This window comes from Cydia fagiglandana, chromosome 11, assembly GCF_963556715.1.
Source record: "Cydia fagiglandana chromosome 11, ilCydFagi1.1, whole genome shotgun sequence".
NCBI classification, from domain to species: Eukaryota; Metazoa; Arthropoda; class Insecta; order Lepidoptera; family Tortricidae; genus Cydia; species Cydia fagiglandana.
This window is the reverse complement of record NC_085942.1, coordinates 12,717,689-12,738,563: the sequence shown is the minus strand read 5'-3', so window position 1 is coordinate 12,738,563 and position 20,875 is coordinate 12,717,689. Positions and strand designations below refer to the sequence as shown.

General features: G+C 40.9%; 1 protein-coding gene across 4 annotated transcripts in view; it reads right to left on the bottom strand.

Annotated features, from left to right (window-relative positions):
- Nucleotides 1–20,875, bottom strand: part of LOC134669026 (zinc finger homeobox protein 4) — a 152,887-nt gene that overhangs the window by 85,408 nt on the left and 46,604 nt on the right. For 3 of the 4 annotated variants that reach the window (XM_063526545.1, XM_063526547.1, XM_063526548.1), the window contains exons 3-4: nt 17,956–20,669; nt 13,584–16,434 (exon numbers count right to left, since the gene is read on the bottom strand). In XM_063526545.1, the coding sequence (XP_063382615.1) occupies nt 13,584–16,434; nt 17,956–20,669 (5,565 nt within the window). The remainder of the gene's footprint in view (nt 1–13,583; nt 16,435–17,955; nt 20,670–20,875) is intronic. The other variant, XM_063526546.1, reaches the window with a different exon arrangement.

The following is a 20,875-nucleotide window of genomic DNA, read 5'->3' as shown; positions in this document are numbered from 1 at the left end:
CAGAAAGTTTTATTTACACTAGGTTGAACGTGAACAAAAATTAGGAGGTTGACTGCCAAGATGGCCAGAGATCGAGCTTAATGGCGACGAAAAAAAAAGAGGAGGTTGCTTGTTGCTTATGTCCAGAAATCAACTAGAATAGCCTTGATATGATGTCTATGATGGGCTTAATGATGAAGTTAAATAAGTTTTTGGCAAAAATTTGATTTTTGGTACAAGCTTTTATCGCTGACTGTACTTTTCTTTCCACAGAATGGAAGTAAGAGAACTTTCCACAAAAAGAAAGAGTGAAAATTCTTGGTAAAACACTCTCACAATGTTGTAGGTATAAGTCAATCTCTAAATAATACATTTCCTAATTTTTAAAAGACTCGGTATAAAAATGGGGGTTTTATCATGTGGAGCTTATTTTTTTAATCAATCGGCCCGATTCTAACTTTAAGATAGTCAGTTAATAGATCTAGAAACGATATGGATTAGATACGTCAGTGTCAAATGTGACGTTTCTTCAAACAAAAACATCACTTTTGACACTGACACATCTGTTCTAGATCTATTAATTCGATCTTAAAGTTCGATGGCAGAATGTCTCCTACTTTATCTCTATGAAAATCAAGAACCCGCACTATGAAACCGTTTCGCCCTTGTCTACTTTTTTCCTTCCCTCATTGGCGTGGTGAGTGAACTTCTAATTGGCACCGAGTGTCATTGGCTACGCCGCAGTCACGACCGCTGCTATCTTCTAAACAGGCTTTATCATGTGAACCTATGCGTTTTATTAGATGGTTAACGTGGCTTGTTGCTTAAAGTGCGTTTATTTCCGTGAGAGTATTGGCCAATTGTACTCAGTTTGTTGTGACTGCATAGTAGGTATAAGCAGGCGTGGCTCACTCCGCGATTTCGTCGCTTTGCTACAGGTAGCTAAAAGTACATCCGTTCGACCCCAATTTTGGGGTTTGCCATAAGCCGCGCGTGGCGCTGTCGCCACCTAGCGGCCATATCTGTGCTGATCGTGACAGACGCGTTTTGTTAGAGAGTGAGTCTTCTGTACCTAGTACTATTGTTTATTCTGTGGTATAAATCAATTTTAATTTTTATCATTAATGTAACGGACGATTTAATGAATAATGCAGCAGGTATCTCCAAATTCTCCAACGGATTGATTGCTTAGTTGCGTTTTTTGTAAAGGGTTTGTGGTAGGCAGGTACCTAACTACATCAGCAAATTTAATTTTGGTAAATTACATTAAAATCTTATGTATTATTATTATTTAAGTACCTACTCTCTCTCGTATTATTTGTAAATTTTAGACGAAAAACTTTTTACTTAAAATGTTTGATTTTCGCTTATTCATCAGTTACTGAGCTGACAATGAGACATTTAAATATCATAATAGTTACTACTTAATTGAGCGTGAATAGGTATACGAGTACGTACATATTACGTTTCTTAATTCGGTCATGTCCTGTCATGTCCCTGTTCAAATCACGCATACTTAATGATATCTGCTTTAACTCCACAGATAGGTACCTACCCACAGCTACCTACTTTAAATCCACAGATTACTAACGTTATAATGAGGCTAGTTGATTTCCTTCTATTTAGTCACGACAAAACGCCCCGTCGTGTTAACTAGTACCTGTTAAATAGGTGAATCAACATCAAATTGAATAATAGGAACAAGGTTACAAGTGGTGGTGGTGGGTGGTGGTGGATACAAGGAAGTGTTCCCAAAACAAATCCCAATTCCCAAAACTTCCCAATGCAAGTGCCCTAAGTTCCCTTCCTACACTTCCTAGACTTAGGTAGGTAAACAGGCAAGGATACTGTGTGTGATAGGGATCCCTCCGCATTGTGCGGATTCGTACACACAGACAAAAAGTAGATGTAAGTATTAGTGATATACGTATATGGTAGGTATTTACATACGTATTGTAGTTAACCTGGGATCAAATATTTCGTCATGTGTAAAATGAAAACTTTTTAAATAAGTAGGTATCTAATATAAATGACTAATCAAAAATGGGTAAAGTAAGGTATAATATAATAATTAGTAATTTATGTAAGTATAGGTATATTTATCTATATGTAAGGACTTTTTTAGGTTCCGTATATAATACACCATCAAATAAATTTCTAAAGTTTAGAGCAAACCTTGTTTCGGTACTTAATCGCGTCTAAATGTGCAACAAGCCACGCTTTACCGTTTCTGCCGGTTCGTTAGCGCTTTGTTTCTATTTACTCACGACAAAATGGCGTCCTGTAAATTGCCATATTTTAGTAAAATTGACACTTGGCCATTACCGGTGGAGCAACGCCCTCGAACCATCCGGATCTAATTACCAGTGTCATTAACATTGCGGAGACGGCACGTCCGCCTAGGAAATGGAATCGAATCATTAGTAGTTTGATTACAAAAAAGGCTTAATAGAAATATAATAACGTTGGACGGAGAAGAAATTGTAAAAAGATTGTAGAGCGATCCAATAATTGGTGGTTATTTGTCGATACGGTTTGGAGCGCGTAATGGGAGGGTCGACGTGACCGCGTGCGCCCGCGCCGAGCCGCGGCCATTACGATTAACAGAATTCGCGGATCGATCCGTATTGTTGCGTTTTGGTTTTGATCTGAACCATTATCGATTAGGATCAATCAAATATAGTGAGTAGGTAATGGAAGATTTATCGAATAATTTATAGAAGACCGTGGGGTCTGAGACGAGGGATGAGAGAAACGAAATAGACAGCAAGTATTTCCGGAAAACGTATTTTTGGAAATTGTCGTTTTAAGAGTAGGACTTAATTATTTGTAATAACCTGAACGCTTAATAAGTATCAAGTTTTAAGCGAGTTTTAAACTCAAATAAGGAAACTGATGTGTGGACGAGTGCATGAGCACTACTTATACGTTTACTTACATCTCTATGGTATAGCTAGGTACATCTTCTCTATGGTCTACCTACTGCTTATAGTTCCTTGTGATTATAGTAAGTACCTATGAACCTATACGGGGATTCGCTGCACGTTTATGCAAATCGGCCATTGATGTCTTAGCTATCTAATTAGGCACTTCTCTTTATTTTAGGGTCTGAAATTTCACACACAATTTACTTACCTACCTTAATCTATTCGTATGTGTGTGGTGGTCAAATATCGTCGGTTCAAATCTCGGTCGTGCCATATAGAGCAGAAAAAATAGTTCTCGAGAAAAATTCAATAAGTTGTTGACTCATAATTTGGTCAGTAGTATCTTTATCATTCACATACGAGGAGTACCGTTAATTGTGGACTGAAATATCTACTTTATGTGCATCTGCACTGTATGTATCCTATACTGCAAAATGTAATTCAAGACAAAAAAAGTAAGGAAATGTTGCCACTTTTTACTAGCGCGTCTTGTATTATGTAAAAATAAGTAAATAAAAGTACTTTTTTTAATCGTAGGAGCATAATTACTAATAAATAAACTACCTATCTTAGTGTGATTATTTATCAAAAGGAGTTTATTACTTTACAAACAAATTATTGCAGTAGCAACATTGTCTTTCTTTTTTTGGTCTTGTACTATGTTTTGCAGTTTAGGCTATATTTTGCTGGTATGGGTTGCAATCAGTTGGGTAAGGGATACGATTGTGTCAGCCCTAAAGACAGACTTTACTTTGTCTGCTTATGTATGTGCGTCTAAAGTACCCATACAACCATTTCCAGTCGCCGTTACGACGCCGTGTAGACACATCTTGTGTCGACACCGTCTGTTTCGGTCACAATTCCAGTCGCAGAGTCGTCGCCGTGTCGACACAGTTACCAGAAATGGGGAAGGGTCGACACATGACACAAAGTGACATAAAGTGTGGTCGCCGTGTGCACACATTGTTTCGGGTTTGCGACTACTTTATGCCAAAATCATTCGTTCATTCGTTCATTTTGTTCCTGTCAAATGGAAACTGTCAGATGGAAAAATAGTTAAATAATAATAAGTGACATTAATACGCCATCTCTAAAACGGATTACAAGACGTAATTATATATTGTTTGCATTTATATTACAATAGGACTTAAATTATTATGGGGAATTAAACTGCTCGAGTGATTTGATAAACTAAGTGTAATATAATCAACGCGCCACCACATTGTTTTAGTTTAGCCGGAAATGAAATTGTTTACTTCTCAGTGCTTGTGTTCATAAATATATTATTTGATGCATTTTTAGTACTTCGATGCGTATACTATACTTAAATAACAGAAATAACGCTTTACATACTACGAAACTTGTTAATTATGATGTATAAATATGGTTTAAGGCTGAGAAATATTGCAGTCACAAAGTAGTCGCAAATGTTTCGACTTTGTGTCGACTCTATGTAGACACATGACACGCGCTGTCAAAAGTAATAACAAAGTTACTGGATTTGCAAAATGGCTCCTTGTGTTCATTTGTTTTCAGATATTCTCAAAGTGTAAAAATGACGTGGTCAGAGATGGGACTTAATAGATTAACTGTTTATTCGACTAATTAATGGAATAAAAAAAAGTTAATCCTCAAATTTTAATCACGATTAGTTTAGTCGACCTAACATAGATTGAAATTGAATTAATCTGAACATTAATCGAATAAATTATCGATTAAATCTCGGTTGGAAGTTGACAGGGGGCCATTTTTGTACGTAAAAATAGTAGAAATGTCTTGCATGCAGATGGTAGCCAAACACTTTGTCATAAAAGTCGAGATGGGTGTCGATTTATAGGTTTTAGGGAGTGCCGATTTCGAAAATGATGACCATTTTGGAATCCAAAATGGCGGCCATGCACTGTGTCATAAAAGTCGTCATGGATGTCGTTTTATACGTTTTAGGGGGCCCCAATTTTGAAAATGATGACCATTTTGGAATCCAAAATGGCGGCCATGCACTATGCCATAAAAGTCGTCAGGGGTGTCGTTTTATAGGTTTTAGGAGGCGCAGATTTCAAAAATGATGACCATTTTGGATTCCAAGATGGCGGCCATGCACTATCATAAAAGTCGTCATGGATGTCGTTTTATAGGTTTTAGGGGGCCCCGATTTAGAAAATGATGACCATTTTGAAATCCAAAATGGCGGCCATGCACTATGTAATAAAAGTCGTCATGGGTGTAGTTTTATAGGTTTTGGGGGGCGCAGATTTAGAAAATGATGACCATTTTGGATTCCAAAATGGTGGCCATGCACTATGTCATAAAAGTCGTCATGGGTGTCGTTTTATAGGTTTTAAGGGGCGCAGATTTCGAAAACGATGACCAATTTGGATTCCAAGATGGCGGCCATGCACTATGTCATAAAAGTCGTCATGGATGTCGTTTTATAGGTTTTAGGGGGCCCCGCTTTCGAAAATGATGACCATTTTGGAATCCAGAATGGCGGCCATGCACTATGTCATAAAAGTCGTCATGGGTGTCGTTTTATAGGTTTTGGGGGGCGCAGATTTCGAAAACGATAACCATTTTCGATTCCAAAATGGCGGCCATGCACTATGTCATAAAAGTCGTCATGGATGTCGTTTTATAGGTTTTAGGGGGCCCCAATTTAGAAAATGATGACCATTTTGAAATCCAAAATGGCGGCCATGCACTGTCATAAAAGTTGTCATGGGTGTCGTTTTATAGGTTTTGGGGGGCGCAGATTTAGAAAATGATGACCATTTTGGATTCCAAAATGGTGGCCATGCACTATGTCATAAAAGTCGTCATGGGTGTCGTTTTATAGGTTTTAGGGGGCGTAGATTTCGAAAACGATGACCATTTTGGATTCCAAGATGGCGGCCATGCACTATGTCATAAAAGTCGTCATGGATGTCGTTTTGTAGGTTTTAGGGGACGCAGATTTCGAAAATGATGGCCATTTTGGAATCCAAAATGGCGACCACGCACTATGTCATAAAAGTTGTCATGGGTGTCGTTTTATAGGTTTTAGGGGGCCCTGATTTCGAAAATGATGACCATTTTGGAATCCAAAATGGCGGCCATGCACTATGTTAAAAGTCGACATGGATGTCGTTTTGTTGGTCATGGTCATCATTTTCGAAATCTGCTCTTCCTAACACCTATAAATCAACATCTATGACGGCTTATATGACAAAGTGCACGGCAGACATCTTGGAATCCAAAATGGTCATCATTTTCGAATTCTGCACTCCCTAAAACCTATAAAACGATATCCATGACGACTTTTATGACAAAGTGCACGGCACACATCTTGGATTCCAAACTGGTCATCATTTTCGAAATCGGCACTTCCTAAAACCTATAAAACGATATTCATGACGACTTTTATGACAAAATACGTAGCGGCCATCTTGGATTATAAAATGATCATCGTTTTCGAATTCTGCACTCCCTAAAACCTATCTATCTATCCCTATCCCAACCAAACCTATCTATCGACATCCGTGACGACGCAAGTTATCTTTATTTTCAGATCTAACAAATTGCTACAGAATACAAAGGACAAAAAAAGAAGCGTAATGAAACAAGCAAAAATACAGATGATTCCTCGACGCAATTGGATGCTTCTTAAATTGTGTCCAGATTTTTTTGTCATAAAAGTTTTTATTTTTCACGTATTACTCTCATAAGTTCCGTGACATTTCGACCTTGTAATTTTTTAAGTAAATGTTTTTGTTTATCTGTGAGGATCTCACTACAATAATATAATCAAGGTATGTTTATATTTGATAATTGAAATAGTAACGCAAAAAAAAATTATATTTGTGTCTTATATTCCTGCCGGAGACTTTTATTTTTCCTTTTCCTTCTACACAAGTTTGGTCAAGTAATAAGAATTTAGGGCTCTCAATTTTATTTTGACTTCTACAACAGTAAAGCTACGAGGCCATGTTTGGTATCGTTTTCGTATAAATTCGCAGTCCCAAATTTAGTTATGGTATCACATTGACACCATTCCAAAGTAAAAACATATAAACTTACTTTCTTTTAAACTCCTCTTCACGCTTAAACTGCTGAACAGTTTTAATTTAAATTTAGTACACATATATTTTGAGTCCCGAGACAGGACATAATAAGTTATCTCAAAAATCATCCTTCAAAGGTGTGAAATGAGGTGTAGGGGGGAATTCAGAATTGATTTCTTGAAGTTAATACTGTTTAAGTTTAGGTTTGAAGTCATGTTTTTTTTTCATTTTTAACTAAATCAAAGATGTAGACCATCCCAAATTTAATATAAATCGGTTCAGCGGTTATTGATTTCCCGTACAAATTTCCACGCCACTTTTTACACCTTCAAAAGATGATTTTGGTTATAAGATCTATCCTATGTCCTGTTCCGGGACGCAAACTATTTCTATACCAAATTTCAACGAAATCGGTTCAGCAGTTAAGCGTCAAGAGGAGTTTAAAAAAAACCGACCAAGTGCGAGTCGGACTCGCGTATTAAGGGTTCCGTACATTAAGTCCGACTCGCGCTTGACTGCACATTTCTAATAGGTTTTCCTGTCATCTATAGGTAAAGAACTATTTTGTGTATTCAGACAGACAGACATACAGACGCACGAGTGATCCTATAAGGATTCCGTTTTTTGCTTTTGAGGTACGGAACCCTAAAAAGATTTTTTTAATTTTGTGGAATGGTTTCAATGTGATACCTTAAATGGATTCAGCAACCCAGATTTATACGAAAACGATACCATACACGGCCTAGCACCTTCACTGATGTAGATATCATCATCATCATCATCATCTCAGCCTATATACGTCTCACTGCTGGGCACAGGCCTCCTCTCGAGCGCGAGAGGGCTTGGGCTATAGTCCCCACGCTAGCCCAATGCGGATTGGGGACTTCACTTGGGGGATGTAGATATATCAAGATAAAATTGAGAGCCCTAAATAAACTTTCAAGAGCGGATATCTCAAAAACTATTCAACATATCGAAAAAATTGACTGAATAAACTTGTAACAAATTAAATTAACTTTCATTTTGTATAAGTGGCCATGTCGCTAAGATGCATAGTTTCCGAGATATAATCGAAAAACCGGAAAATGGGACATTCAAAGCCCCCTCTCATCCCCCCGCTCAAGGGCTACGGCCGGGGACTTTTGATATGTTCACTTCCTAACTTGTCCAAACCAAGTTACAGAGACAAAAATTGTGTTCCGAGCATTTCCCTCTACAACTTTTTTGAGCATTCGTTGGCTGACCTAAATAGCTTATTGCATTTCTTTAATAACTTTTCTGTAAAAGGTTGACGGGTGTTGGGTGTTTATATGGTTTTGGTCGATTATTATCATTTGCATCGCCCATGATGACTTACTAGAATTACTTACGAGCACACGAGACACTAATAATAGTTTGACAAACCTTGGTTTTCAAGAGGTATTTTATATTGACATTTGCTGTCACAAATTTGCTGTCAGATTTAGTCGCAAACCGCACGCAAAGTGCACACAAATGTGTCGACACCTTGTTACGGAAAAGTGTACACACGGCGACGACACTTTGTTTCGAAACAATTCTAGACACATTGTGTGGACTCTGTTACGACACATCTGACATTTAGTTACCACTTTGATGATTCTGCGACTGGAATGGTTATATGGGTAACTACATATATATATAGGTAGCTGAATAGGTGCCTAACTTTACTACGCCAGTAGTAGGTACTTAGAACAAAGGTATTCTGTAAGGTTTCATTATTTCATATATGAATATGCTCTCCACACGATTTGGCTTTATGTATCTTCGTTGGATACGTTGGACCGTCCTACTCATGTATTTCACATTCTTATTTTTTCAGTTTATTTTAGGTTTACATCGTGATTCTCGCCCAAGTTCTAAATCCTCGAATGTCACCAGCTTCCATCTAACCTAGTTTACTTGCCTACACACTACCTACAGTAGGTACTTGCGGTACTTCGTGTAACCCATTGGCATAAAATTGATTCTATCCTTGATCTGTCTAATTGCCTACAGCCATGATATTGGTTTAATGCAAAAAACCTCTATTGTGGGCTAACAAAACGCGCTGTTTTCTGGCAAGCACGTCCTATATATTGTGAGTTAACAATGAAATAATTAGGTAGTTCAGTAACGGAATATTTTTTCACCGAGATTAGCCTTATTTCTTTGTGTGCTTGTAATTTAATATTTTTTTGTAATGAACACTCGAAGCGGTGAGTGGGAGACTGAAAAAAAAACCTCATTGTTCGTAGAAGAGAAAAAGGTTCAATTGTGATATCGCTTACATGCCCTTTAGTTTTTGTGAATTAGTCGGAGTCAGTGAGACGTGTAATTTACAGGTACCTACCTACTTACAGACGTGTATATATATTTCGATTTATCGGTTCAGGCTCCGTAGACAACATGCCAATCGCTAACGCTATGTAGCCAACGAAACGCATTGTTACTGTCACACTAATACGGAAGAGTGAAAGAGAGACACAAAGCGATTCAATGGCGAAGCGCAAGCGCTAGTCACCTTGGCTAGGCCGCCAGCTTACGTCTGGTACAGTCAGCATCAAAATACATCCTGACATTATTTTCCAGATAGGTATTATATGTCCTCTGCAGTTCGCGTTCTAAAATATGTGTCAAATTCTAATTGTTCTAAATATTTACAGGGACTTGCATATCTTTGTATAGCTATTTAGAGAAAAGTGCTCCGGGCCATAATGCTCCAGGTTTGACCGTCCTGAGGGCCTACCGCGAACCACGCTCGACGTTCCTGTCACACTTACGTACTAATTTACAAGTGCGACAGAGAGGCAACATGTCGAACGTGGTTCGCGGTAGGCCCTCTGTTCCGGGCTCGGGGCAATAGGAGCAATTTCTACTTTTTTTTTAATGCCTCTGTTCTAAAGAAATGGTAAGCTAATTATTTTGCATTTTAAGTGAAGCCAGTTAAATTCATTGTTATTATGAATAATTATCCAAGTAATGGTCTAGTTTAATCTATTTTCATGTTATCACGGTATATGCTTAAGGGGCCCGTATTTCCCTGGGTACCCGGGTTCGGGGTAATATACTCAGACTAACTATAATCTGTTAAAAGATAAATCAATAGCTAATAAGGTTAGCCTGTTAATAGCCTTTTTCGAAATAATGTGGAAGGTCACGTAGCCGTCTCTCGTTGAAGCGAAAATATTAGCAGCAGGCTGAATACTCGTTCTATAGACTTATTAACTCTAATCAAAAATATATTATTTGTTATTTACAATTCACTTTAGGTGAAAGGAAAATATCGTGTAGAAACGTATTTTATCCCAAAAGGCTTAGATTATCCTCTCAGATTGTTATTGTTTCGTAAAAGTTAACTGCGCAAATTTTTGGGATTACGTTGCCGAGCGGACTCCAGGGACAACCTAGTACTTACCTACATTAATGACGAGTACCTACCTAGGTATCATTGAAATATTATTGCATTTCACGTTGAACGGTAATTTTCAGATGATACCTACTAACCGGGACGTTTAGGTAAATGTGCCGGTTTTAAGCAAACAGTAATTCTTAGTTTTGGTACAATTAAGCATAAAAATATAGGTGCACAAATCATCTCAAAAATATGTCCCATAAGTCTCATCTTAAATCAGCGAATTAAGAACTAGGAGTCATATTTTTGAGTAAGTTTTCTACACCCATTTTTTACACTTCACTGTACATACTTAATTTAACTGTGAATACCTACCTAAGGTGTGCCCACTTAATATTGGCTATTTTCGACAGTGTGTAACTTTTTGACAAAAGACATAGATAACATTTCCCATACCAAGTATTAGGAATTACCTTCCTAAGTCAAATTGAATATCTGTGACTAAATTTTACTTAGTCTGCGGAAAGAGACTTCCAGGTTGCAGTTATGTCAATGACATTGAGATTTTAGGCGACTAACCGTGCGAATTTTAGGTAGGTACTAAAATTTATCTCATGTTTAGTTTCAGATTTAAATTAACTTGTTCAGTTTTCTATCGGAAAGATGGATCTTCACAATAAGAAATATGTTGTAAAAAATCAAACCTATAGCTTGTGCATTATACTATACTATTATTATAAATAAGCGAAAGATAACAAAATATGTATTTCGATTTTTAGGAGATAGGTACATGTGAAAGATTTAAGCAAATGTCAGCAGGTAGATCCTCAGCAGCGTGCCGTTGCGATCGTCACAGGAACTTACATTAAAAATTGCACAAAAAACCTGTTTGTTTTAAGAATAGCTCTCAATGCATACAACTAGCAATCTGTTAACATCTCTACAATGTTGAGTGTTTTAAAAGGCTGGCTTATAATGCAGTACCTCCCACGACGCCGGCGGGGATTGTCTCACCTCATCGAGACTTGCGGATGGAGAAACAATACTGGTCTTTGTTTTAAACTGCCAGGTACACGCCCCGCACAATGCGGTCCAGCAAAAACTAACTAATACTCTATTTCAATTACTCTGCTCACCTGCTCTGTATAATACCTCCGCTTTCCAACTTAGCTGGATACTTTCTTAAAACGGGCTTCCTTTTGTTTAACATATCTTATAATAAATCACGTGCAATTAATTGTTTCCAAAAACAAAAGAAACCAACTCAGATAAATAAAGGAACCAAGGAAAAACAAAAATAACAAAACATAATTCAATAATATAAATATTGCATTTATTTCAACGAATTCTGCAAATATAATAACTGTAGAATAATTATAATAATACTATCAGTTTACAAGACTCTCAATCTTTCTCTTGACGCTCTATTCGTCATAAACAATACCAAAGAATGCTTTCACTGGCTGGCACTGGGCTTTGTTTCAATAACCAAAGGCTGAATAACAGTAAATGCAGATCGCGCATAGTTACATTAAAATTAAATTATACATATTAAAATAAAATTATTGGAAGTCGTATTGGAGGCATGTGCATCAAATACCTCTCCAGGTATACAAACAAGCGCATGCGTTCGGCACGCATTTATCTACACAATGAAACAAAAAGTCGTAGATAATAAAACTAAGAAACAAAAATAAATACAAACATAACTAAAAATTAAATGAAAATAATAACAAAAATGCGATATGCAAATAAAAATGAAGCCAAAATAACACGTGTGACATTGTATATAGCCGTATTGTGTTTGTGCCGAGAAGTGAACATTTGCATTTGAAAGGTCGATGGAGACGTATCAAGACGCTATGCCGCGGGAGGCGCGACTTTCCACAGAGTAAATAGAACCATAATGGCAACACCCGCGGCGCGTGCGCCGCGCGTTGCTGCGCTACGCGCCGCCATTTCAATTTCAACTAAATATTTGCATATCGCCTAACTCCCCAATTTCGACCCACTCTTATGTAAATGTGTCAGGAGAATAGCAAAAACTGCAGCCGGCAAGACCCCACAAGCGACCAAGGATCTCATTATTATGTAAAATTCGACAAACTTCTGTAGTGTTATGTCTGTATATATTTTTGTCCTTAGAGGCCCGCGCCGTCAGACGTTAGCCTCGATCGATATTCGAAGTAACTAAACAATAAGATACGGTTATATCACAAGTTCTTAAGATGCCTCTACAAAACAAACACAAATATATTTATATATATCTAAACAGATATACCTATCGCAATACATATCTCGAGCGGCGTCAGAAACAATTGTACAGCGCACTATTATTACATCTAATAGTATACTTTTACACGATCAACTTATATACAGTGGAGGTCCTAAGAAAATAATTTACAGACACTTGAATCCTACAAGGCACCTTATTTAAATAGTAATATAGACTTCAGGCTTCGCTATGACTTTACAAAATAACTAAAACGTTTTAAATTCTCTAAAATATATAAATTTGGTTTTCATTAAAATCCTACAACAATCGACAAGTCTCTAATACCTAATAGGAGTTTTAAATATGAACAACTAGGAAGAATAATATTATGCAACAGATTACTAGTCTACACGCCACGGAGTGTTGGTTTTTCAATGAGCAAATCAGAAGTCGAACATCGGGAGCAAAATGAAAATAAGAGACAATAGACATTGACGTACAATTTCCGAGAAAGTCTTTTGATTGGCGTCATTTAAATAATTGATTATTCATGTGGAGCGAAATGCATGTGCGCCAGATCGGTCCCATTTGATATACGAACGTCCTTCACGCGTCCTACCATTGTTGAGAATGGTTTGCATTTGAATAGCGGCGGCGCAGAGGCCGCCCACCGGTCGGAGCGGCGGCCCGCCTTCACGCCGACAATGCTCGCAGTATCACTACCAGCCGCACCGCAATGCCGGGTGACATGGACCAAGTCATCAACATAACCCAACCAAGTTTCAACTGAAAATCGACCCGCAAAGCCACTGGAAAACCAACACTACATGGGAAGCATAAAACTATTTGAAATTAAACCTAAATTTTATTTACAACAGGACTCACTAGTAGGATAATAGAGCAACGACCGTCACGGCACGAAATGAGCTTTGCTCAGATTGCGGTCCATGGATCTACACATGCTAAGTCCGCGAGTGAGCGAAGCTCGCCGCTGCGAGGTTCTACGTAAACGGATCGAATCGCGTAGCGCTCGGGAGCGGTATGCGACGCAAACCGTGGTCAAGTGCACTCACCGTTGCCAGCGAGCTGTGGCCGCAGGAACGCGTTATGGAGCTCCCCGTCGAGGCCGCCCTCTAGCCGCGCCGCCATCTGCATGAGCGCCAGGGTGCTGTCTTCCGCGCCGACTCCGACCACGCCGACGCCGACGCCGGTCTCGAGCCGCGCGCGGACCGTGGCGATATGCCCGCGCGTAAATACGTGATCTTGCACCGAGTACTTGTGACTGTATTTGAAATCACACACTCGACACTCCTCGGGTGGCGGCGCGTCCGACACTTCCGATAAGCCAGCCGCAAGCCGCGCCTTCTTCTCTTTCGCACGCGCGTTCTGGAACCACACTTGTACTACGCGTTTCGGAAGCCCGATCTCCCGCCCGAGCGCCTCGCACTCGGCCATCGTTGGCGTTTTATAATCGCTGAATAATGATTTCATTATTTTGACTTGTAGAGAGGACATTTGGGTGCGGAAGCGTTTGCCGGGCGGTCTCGAGGTCTGTTGCCCGGGCAGTGGTGAGGTTGGTTCATCCTCTTCGTAGAACTCCATGGTCTCAGATGCGGTATCTGAGCGTTCGTCAGCGTCTGATCCCGGCCTTGAGAGGTCGACTGGTTTGCTGAGATCTAAGGGTATCTCCGGTTTTCCATGTTCATTGCGTCTTTCGGAGGGCTCATTGTTGCCGCCATTTTGTTGGGCAGCAGCATGCGCTTGTAATTCACTAACGTAGCGCTTCATAGATTCCTCACTGTACTGCTTGATAAATTTCTCCATGTCTGAGTGAAAGGGTGGAAAAATAGGGGGCAACATGGGAGCCCCCGCTTGCGAAAAATTTTGCTGCCGGTCACTTTGTTGGGAGCCAAAACTGGGAGTTGATTCGGTGCTTAGTTCTTCGTCTGGAAGAGAATCAACGTTGATCTCACCTCGCGCACATTGGTCTGCGTGTTTGGTGCTCAGATGGCTTTCTAAAGCACTCTTTACTTTGAACAATGCTGGGCAAAAAGGACATCGCTTATTGATGACTTGTGCATGCGCACGAAACTGCCCCTTTCTCTCTCGCGCACGTGTATTTTGGAACCATACTTGTACCACTCTTTTTTTCAGTCCAACTTCACGAGCTATATTTTCTAGCATCTTTCTAGAAGGATTCGACTCAATTTGGTACTTCTGATAGAGATAATCTAGTTGTTCAGGTAATATCGTAGTTCTTAAACGCTTGTCTTTAGGCTGTTCTCCAGTGTCCACTTCTTCGTATTCATCGAATTTCCTCTTTACAGCCTGTTGGTTCATCGCTGCAACTAAAGGGTGTCTCGCCTCGTCATTGCCGAGTTGAGCGTTTAGTTGTTGTAACTGTGCATGTTGCTGCAGGATACCAAATGGGGAATCCGGTGGATACGTGGGAAACAAGTTTGGGTTCATGATATGAACAAGTTGATGCTCCCGCCATAAATCAAACCGAGGGAAGACTAGGTTGCATTTATCACATTGAAAGTTTCCATCTTTCTCATCACTTCTTGGTGCGAGTGCCATGGGTGTAACGGGCGTATGGGGAGTGGGTGGCGCCGGAGACACGGGGTAGGTGGCAGCCGCGGGTGTTGGCGTGCGAGGCGGCGCAGGAGATACGGGCACGTGAGGTGCGTGGTGCTCGACTATACTTGAGTTTGAATCTTCACTACTCAAAGTCGCTGCTACTTGCGCCGCAGCCGCCTGTGCCTGTGCCGATCTTTTGGCATCTTCTTCCTTAAAACAGTGTGTCTTTTGATGTCTTATCAATTCATAATAACGCTGGAAAACTAATTGGCACTTTTTGCATTGATAATTAAGCCCGGGAGTCCTTTGAAATCGGTTCGCATCATCGGTCGCACCTGCAGGTGGTTCTGCAGCTGGTTGGTTTTCGTAAACTTTTCTTGCTTTCTGTCTAGCGTTTTGAAACCAAACTACGATTACTCTAGGACTCAATCCTAGTAGTTTCGATAGATATTCTAAATCATCGTCTTTTGGATATGCGTTATTCTCAAAAAACTCTTGCAGAACTTTGATTTGATAATCGGTGAATCTAGTTCTGTTGGCGCGTTTGCCAGAAGACCCCGAGCTGTTGGATCCGTTCGAGTTGCCCCCGGAAAGTCCGAAATCGGCCGGTCCCCTGCCGGGACTGAGGCTGCGATTTGGGGTCAAAGGTAGGACGTTCGGGGGCGCGGAGTTTGGGGACGTGAAATTTGGATTCAACTTTGGTGGTAGCATCGACGGGTGAGGCGGCTGCGGTATACTCGTAGCCGGGATAGAGTCAAGTTGCGACTGGATCAAGGAATTCAGAGACAGATGGGTGGGCGTCTGCGGCCTTGATATGTTTTGGTGGTGATCAGAATGGTTTAGGCTGGGAGCAGGGCTTTGAGATGGTGCCTGTGGAAATACGAAACTTTTGTCTTCCTGATGCCTATCATCATAAGAATTGTACTTTTCTTCGATCGAAGGCTCATCGTTGGGTTCCGATTTGACATCCTGATGGTTCATAGACGGCTCCTCTATTTTGACTTTCTTTTCTGGGGGAGGTTTCCCTTCATCCGAGCTCGCAGAGGAATCTAATGGTGTAACCTTCGCCTCTCCGGTCTTCTCATACTCCTCGAGATTGAGTGTCGTCGATGGCGGATTGTTGAAGTTGTACGGCGAATCCTTGTTACGCTGTCGTTCTTTGAATAGCGTATTTCGGAACCAATGCTTGATTACCTTGGTAGCGAGTCCAGATTGCTTAGCCATCTTGGCGATGGCTTCATCGCTGGGCGAGTTGTTGATGTCGAAGTGCGCTCGCAAAATCTTCAGTTGTTCATCAGTAATGCGAGTACGAGCGCGTTTCTGTCCAGCTGCAGCATTTGCCTGCTAACAAACAAAAAATAAATCAAAATAAGACACGGTTTCTAATACAAAAAATAATCATCCTATACTCGTAATAGACAAAGCCCTACTGGAATGTTAAAAGCATTTGTTTACGGCCCTATCGATCGGTGTTCGCAGGTAAGTCAGAATAACAAGACCCGTTGTTAATAATAAGATTCGACCCTAGCTAGTTAACAAAAGATCGTCTGTCGCCTTTATGCAAACAGATAGCTAACGTTCGAATCGTTATCTTACAATAGCCGTCGATATCCTTGCCGTACGGAGTTCAAACAGTAAAGCTTACAGGAATAATCAGACCGGTGCCTCGTGATCGTTAAACAAACAAGGTACCTAAATGTTACAAATAAAACTTTTACGTGGTCTGTAAATAGGTACATGGCTTATAAATAAGTTTCTAAATTGGAGAAAATATCGTATAATTTTCGTATAATTATATTATTATTGTAATCTCACACAGACTATTTATAAGATTACCAAGAATTCTATTGAGAAACTAAGCTTAGGTACGCATTAAATATAAAGTATAGATCTAAAATTATTTAAGTAAGTATATAGTATAGAGTTAGACCAAGAGAAGTTGCAACGATTTTGATAGCACACCCAGAACGAGTGTTATTTATACGTCATAATTTCACAGATGTTTGACGTTTAAAGTAACAGTTGACTGCGTGTGCATTATTTTTAATATTTTGTTAGCATTATTAGGTATGAAATTTAATATCGTAAGTAAACGAAAGTATTTTTAGGGTTCCGTACCCAAAGGGTAAAACGGGACCCTATTACTAAGACTCTGCTGTCCGTCCGTCCGTCCGTCTGTCACCAGGCTGTATCTCACGAACCGCGATAGCTATAGACAGTTGAAATTTTCACAGATGATGTATTTATGTTGCCGCTATAACAACAAATATTAAAAACAGAGCGGGGTCAGTATTTGGATGGGTGACCGTTTTTTTTGCCTTTTTTTGCATTATGGTACGGAATCCTTCGTGTGCGAGTCCGACTCGCACTTGCCCGGTTTTTTAGGTAAAACAACATACTTGCATAGTTAATTGAATCGATTATTTATAACGTGATCGTTGGTTTATTAGAATTAATTTAATTGCTATGGTTTAACATTTGCACAATTCGGTACACCATGGAAAGAAGTTGATAACTCGAAATATAAAATCAAAGAAATTTGAGCCTTAAATAGAATTACATAAGGTTCAAATTTCTTCAATTTTTTCCCGCCAGTTATCAAACTCAACTTCTTCCCGCCGTGTACGGAATTATTCCTTAATTAAACCTACTTAGGTACCTAATTGATTGTGCAAGTATGTAATAATAATAAACTAGTAAATTAACTTCAAACTGATTAGTAAGTTGACGTGAGGCGTTTAGTTTATTTATTTATTTATACAAGGAATGCCAATGCCAACAGCTATGAAAGATTCGTTTAACTTTTTAAATTGCATTACAGAGCCAATTCATATTATTTATTACTTATAATTTATTACAACTGACCTGTTGTTGTTGCTGCAACATTTGTTGTTGTTTCATCTGAGCGTCGTGAGCGAAAGGCATCGCGTCGAAGGGGGGCGGGGGCAGCATCAGCGGCACCAGCGGCGGCTGCAGGTTCATGGCAGCCAGGGCGCCCACGTTCAGACCCAGCGGCAGGCCCAGCGATATCATCTGAGCCACCATCGGGTGCAGTTGACCGAGCTGTTGTTGCAGCTGTAGCATGTTCAGCGCGGCCTGCATCTCCTGCACTTGAGCCGCCAGCAAGGCCCCGGCCTGAGCCTCGCCAGTACCGTTTCCGTTCTCATTACTGAAGTTGCCGGCGCTCTCGCCGCGGGGCGAGGGCGACCTCTCCTCTTGAGGCGCAGGCGAGGCAGCACGCGGCGAGTTAGGCGCACCAGATTTCCTCTCGTACTCCGACTTGAAATGTTCAGCGAACTGCTCCAGGAACTCAAGAGGAACTTTATCTTTATGCACTTCTTCACAATGAGTTTTTAACACGAACACACTAGAGAACTCCTTGTTACAATGTTGACACGTCGATTTGGTTTCACCATCCGGAGGCTTCTCCTCGGGCGGCGGCGGTGGCGGACTCGGCGCGCGCGCCATCTCTCGTTCTTCTTGCATTTTTCGCCGCTGGTTTTCATTGTATTGCATGACGAGGTCGAAGCCAAATGTCTCAAGTAGTTGTTTGTACATTTGCGAGTTTCTTTTGGGCGGGTTGCCCTTGGCGACCATCTCGTCTAGAGCAGCTGCGTCTGCGTCAGCTAGCGGCGAATGTGCCCGCGCATCGCCAAACGGGCATGAAGTTGCGCGATGTGCGTCGAGTAACTCCCCGGTAGGAAATGACGCGTGGCAGCGATCGCACGAGGCGCTACCTGCGCGAGGGGAGCGCGGGCTACCTGGCCGCGCGGGGGGCGATGAGCGCGGGCCCCCACTGCTCGTTGACGAAGGGGATGTATTTTTCGGCGACAACACGTCTTGTAAAATTTTAGCGGGGTCGTTTCTGTCCGGCTGCTCTACCAAAGGGCGCGATAAGTCCACGTGTCCGGCGGCCGCGAGTTCTTGCAACTTGCCAGCTCGCGTTTGATGTAGCACGGATCTCATATGAATGTCGAGAGTGCTGCCTTGTGTATAGGCTACTTTGCAAATGTTACATTTGTAGCGCTTGCGTTCATCTTCCTCACTTGATGTGCTTTTAGGTGTTAGGGTTAAATTGGAAGGCGCCGAGCCAGCTCCCGGTGAAACGGGAGGGTTGTTGTTATTTTGTTGTTCTTGCATGGCTCGTTTCAATTTGTGCAAATGACTCACGCTGTTATAATGAACAAGTAAAATGTTCTTTTGTGTGAACGACTCTTTGCATACATCACATTTGAATGGTCTATTAGGGTCAAGATATTTCTCCATTGGATATGTGAGTTTCTCACCCTTTCGATGTAGGAGTGTTTTATTATGCGCTGTCAAATAAGACTGACGAGTGAAAGCAACTTTGCATCTGTGGCATTTGTATTTTCTATTTGGATCATTGTAAGAATCTTCTGCCATAGCTTGTGAATTTAGGTAGTCTTCTAGGAACTGTTGGTCTTTGTAAATAATGGAGTCATCTGAGTTTTCGGCATCGTTGTGGCCCGATTCATCTGCTACGGTAGCACTTGAATCTCTGTCTTCCAGTTCAGCCATCTCATCTTCAGGCGTTCTTAGAGCTTCTTTGCGTAATAGCTCTGCTGTAGCAGCATCTAAAGCTGTTCCTTGGCTCGCCTGCAGCAAAGGGTTGGAGGCCAGACTACGTTTGAAAGCAGCGAGCTCTTCTTCAGATAGTTCTGGGTGTGAAGTTTCTACGTGTTTTTGTAGAGCAAGAACGGATCTAAAGCTTCGTCCACAGAGTACACATTTTGTAGCATCACGAATAACGTGGTACTGTGAGTGAAGTTGAAGTTTTTCGACAGTCTTGAAAGCCAAGCTACATTGATTGCAGCGGTATTTGTATACATGTTTTTCAGATACAGACATGTTAGCGATGGAGTTGCGGGCATGCGCTTCTCTGAAATGATTTTGTAGCGCATGAGCGGTGTCGAAATACCGATTACAGCCCTTCTTCCAACAAACGTAACCTGGGCCTTGAGGTGTTTGTTTCAGTTCGAAATGACCAGATTCGTTTTGATGTTGACATAATTCGTCCACATTACGAAAAGTGCGATTGCAAGTTGAGCATCGTTCTGTTTCTCCGTCCGCACTTCCTTCAGAGCGTGGTGATGAGATCTCTCGCTCCTCATCGCCCTGGCGTCCATCTCCTTGCGCTTGGGCACCTCCGTTTAGCCAATGGCTTTGATCGACAAGTAGTAGTAATCTCTGCAGGCCCTCAGAGTTGACGGAATGGATTTGCATCACGTGTCGTTCAAGAGCTGGCCTTTCCTTAAATGCGTCTTGGCAAAGCGGGCAAATGAAGTGTCTGACGTTGTCTCCGTGCGATGCGGTCACATGAGCGTGTAGTCGGCTCTCGCTTCCACAACTGAAATTGCAGTAAGGACAAGCGTGTGGGCCTGGAGTTTCTCGTTCTTCGTCTCTTTCACCGGATCCTGGTTGCGACGGTTGTTGTTGTTGCTGCTGTTGCATTTGCTGTTGTAGCTGTTGCTGCGCTTGCTGTTGATGTTGTTCCAAAAATCGCATCATTTTCTGTTCTTGCGTCAATTCAGGCTTCTGATCGACCGGTTCTTTGTTATCTGTGAACAAAATAAAATACGTGAGTTATGTTCTACTTGCATGTTCTAAAAATAAACACTAAGTAAGTAGGTTACAGGATCAGTATAAGTTAAAAATAGATCATCGAACCTCCCGCTACGGAATCCGCACTGCGAATGGATACAGATCTATAAGCCGCACGTCCACAATGTCTACCTATACACGAGATTCATCTACAAAAAAGATT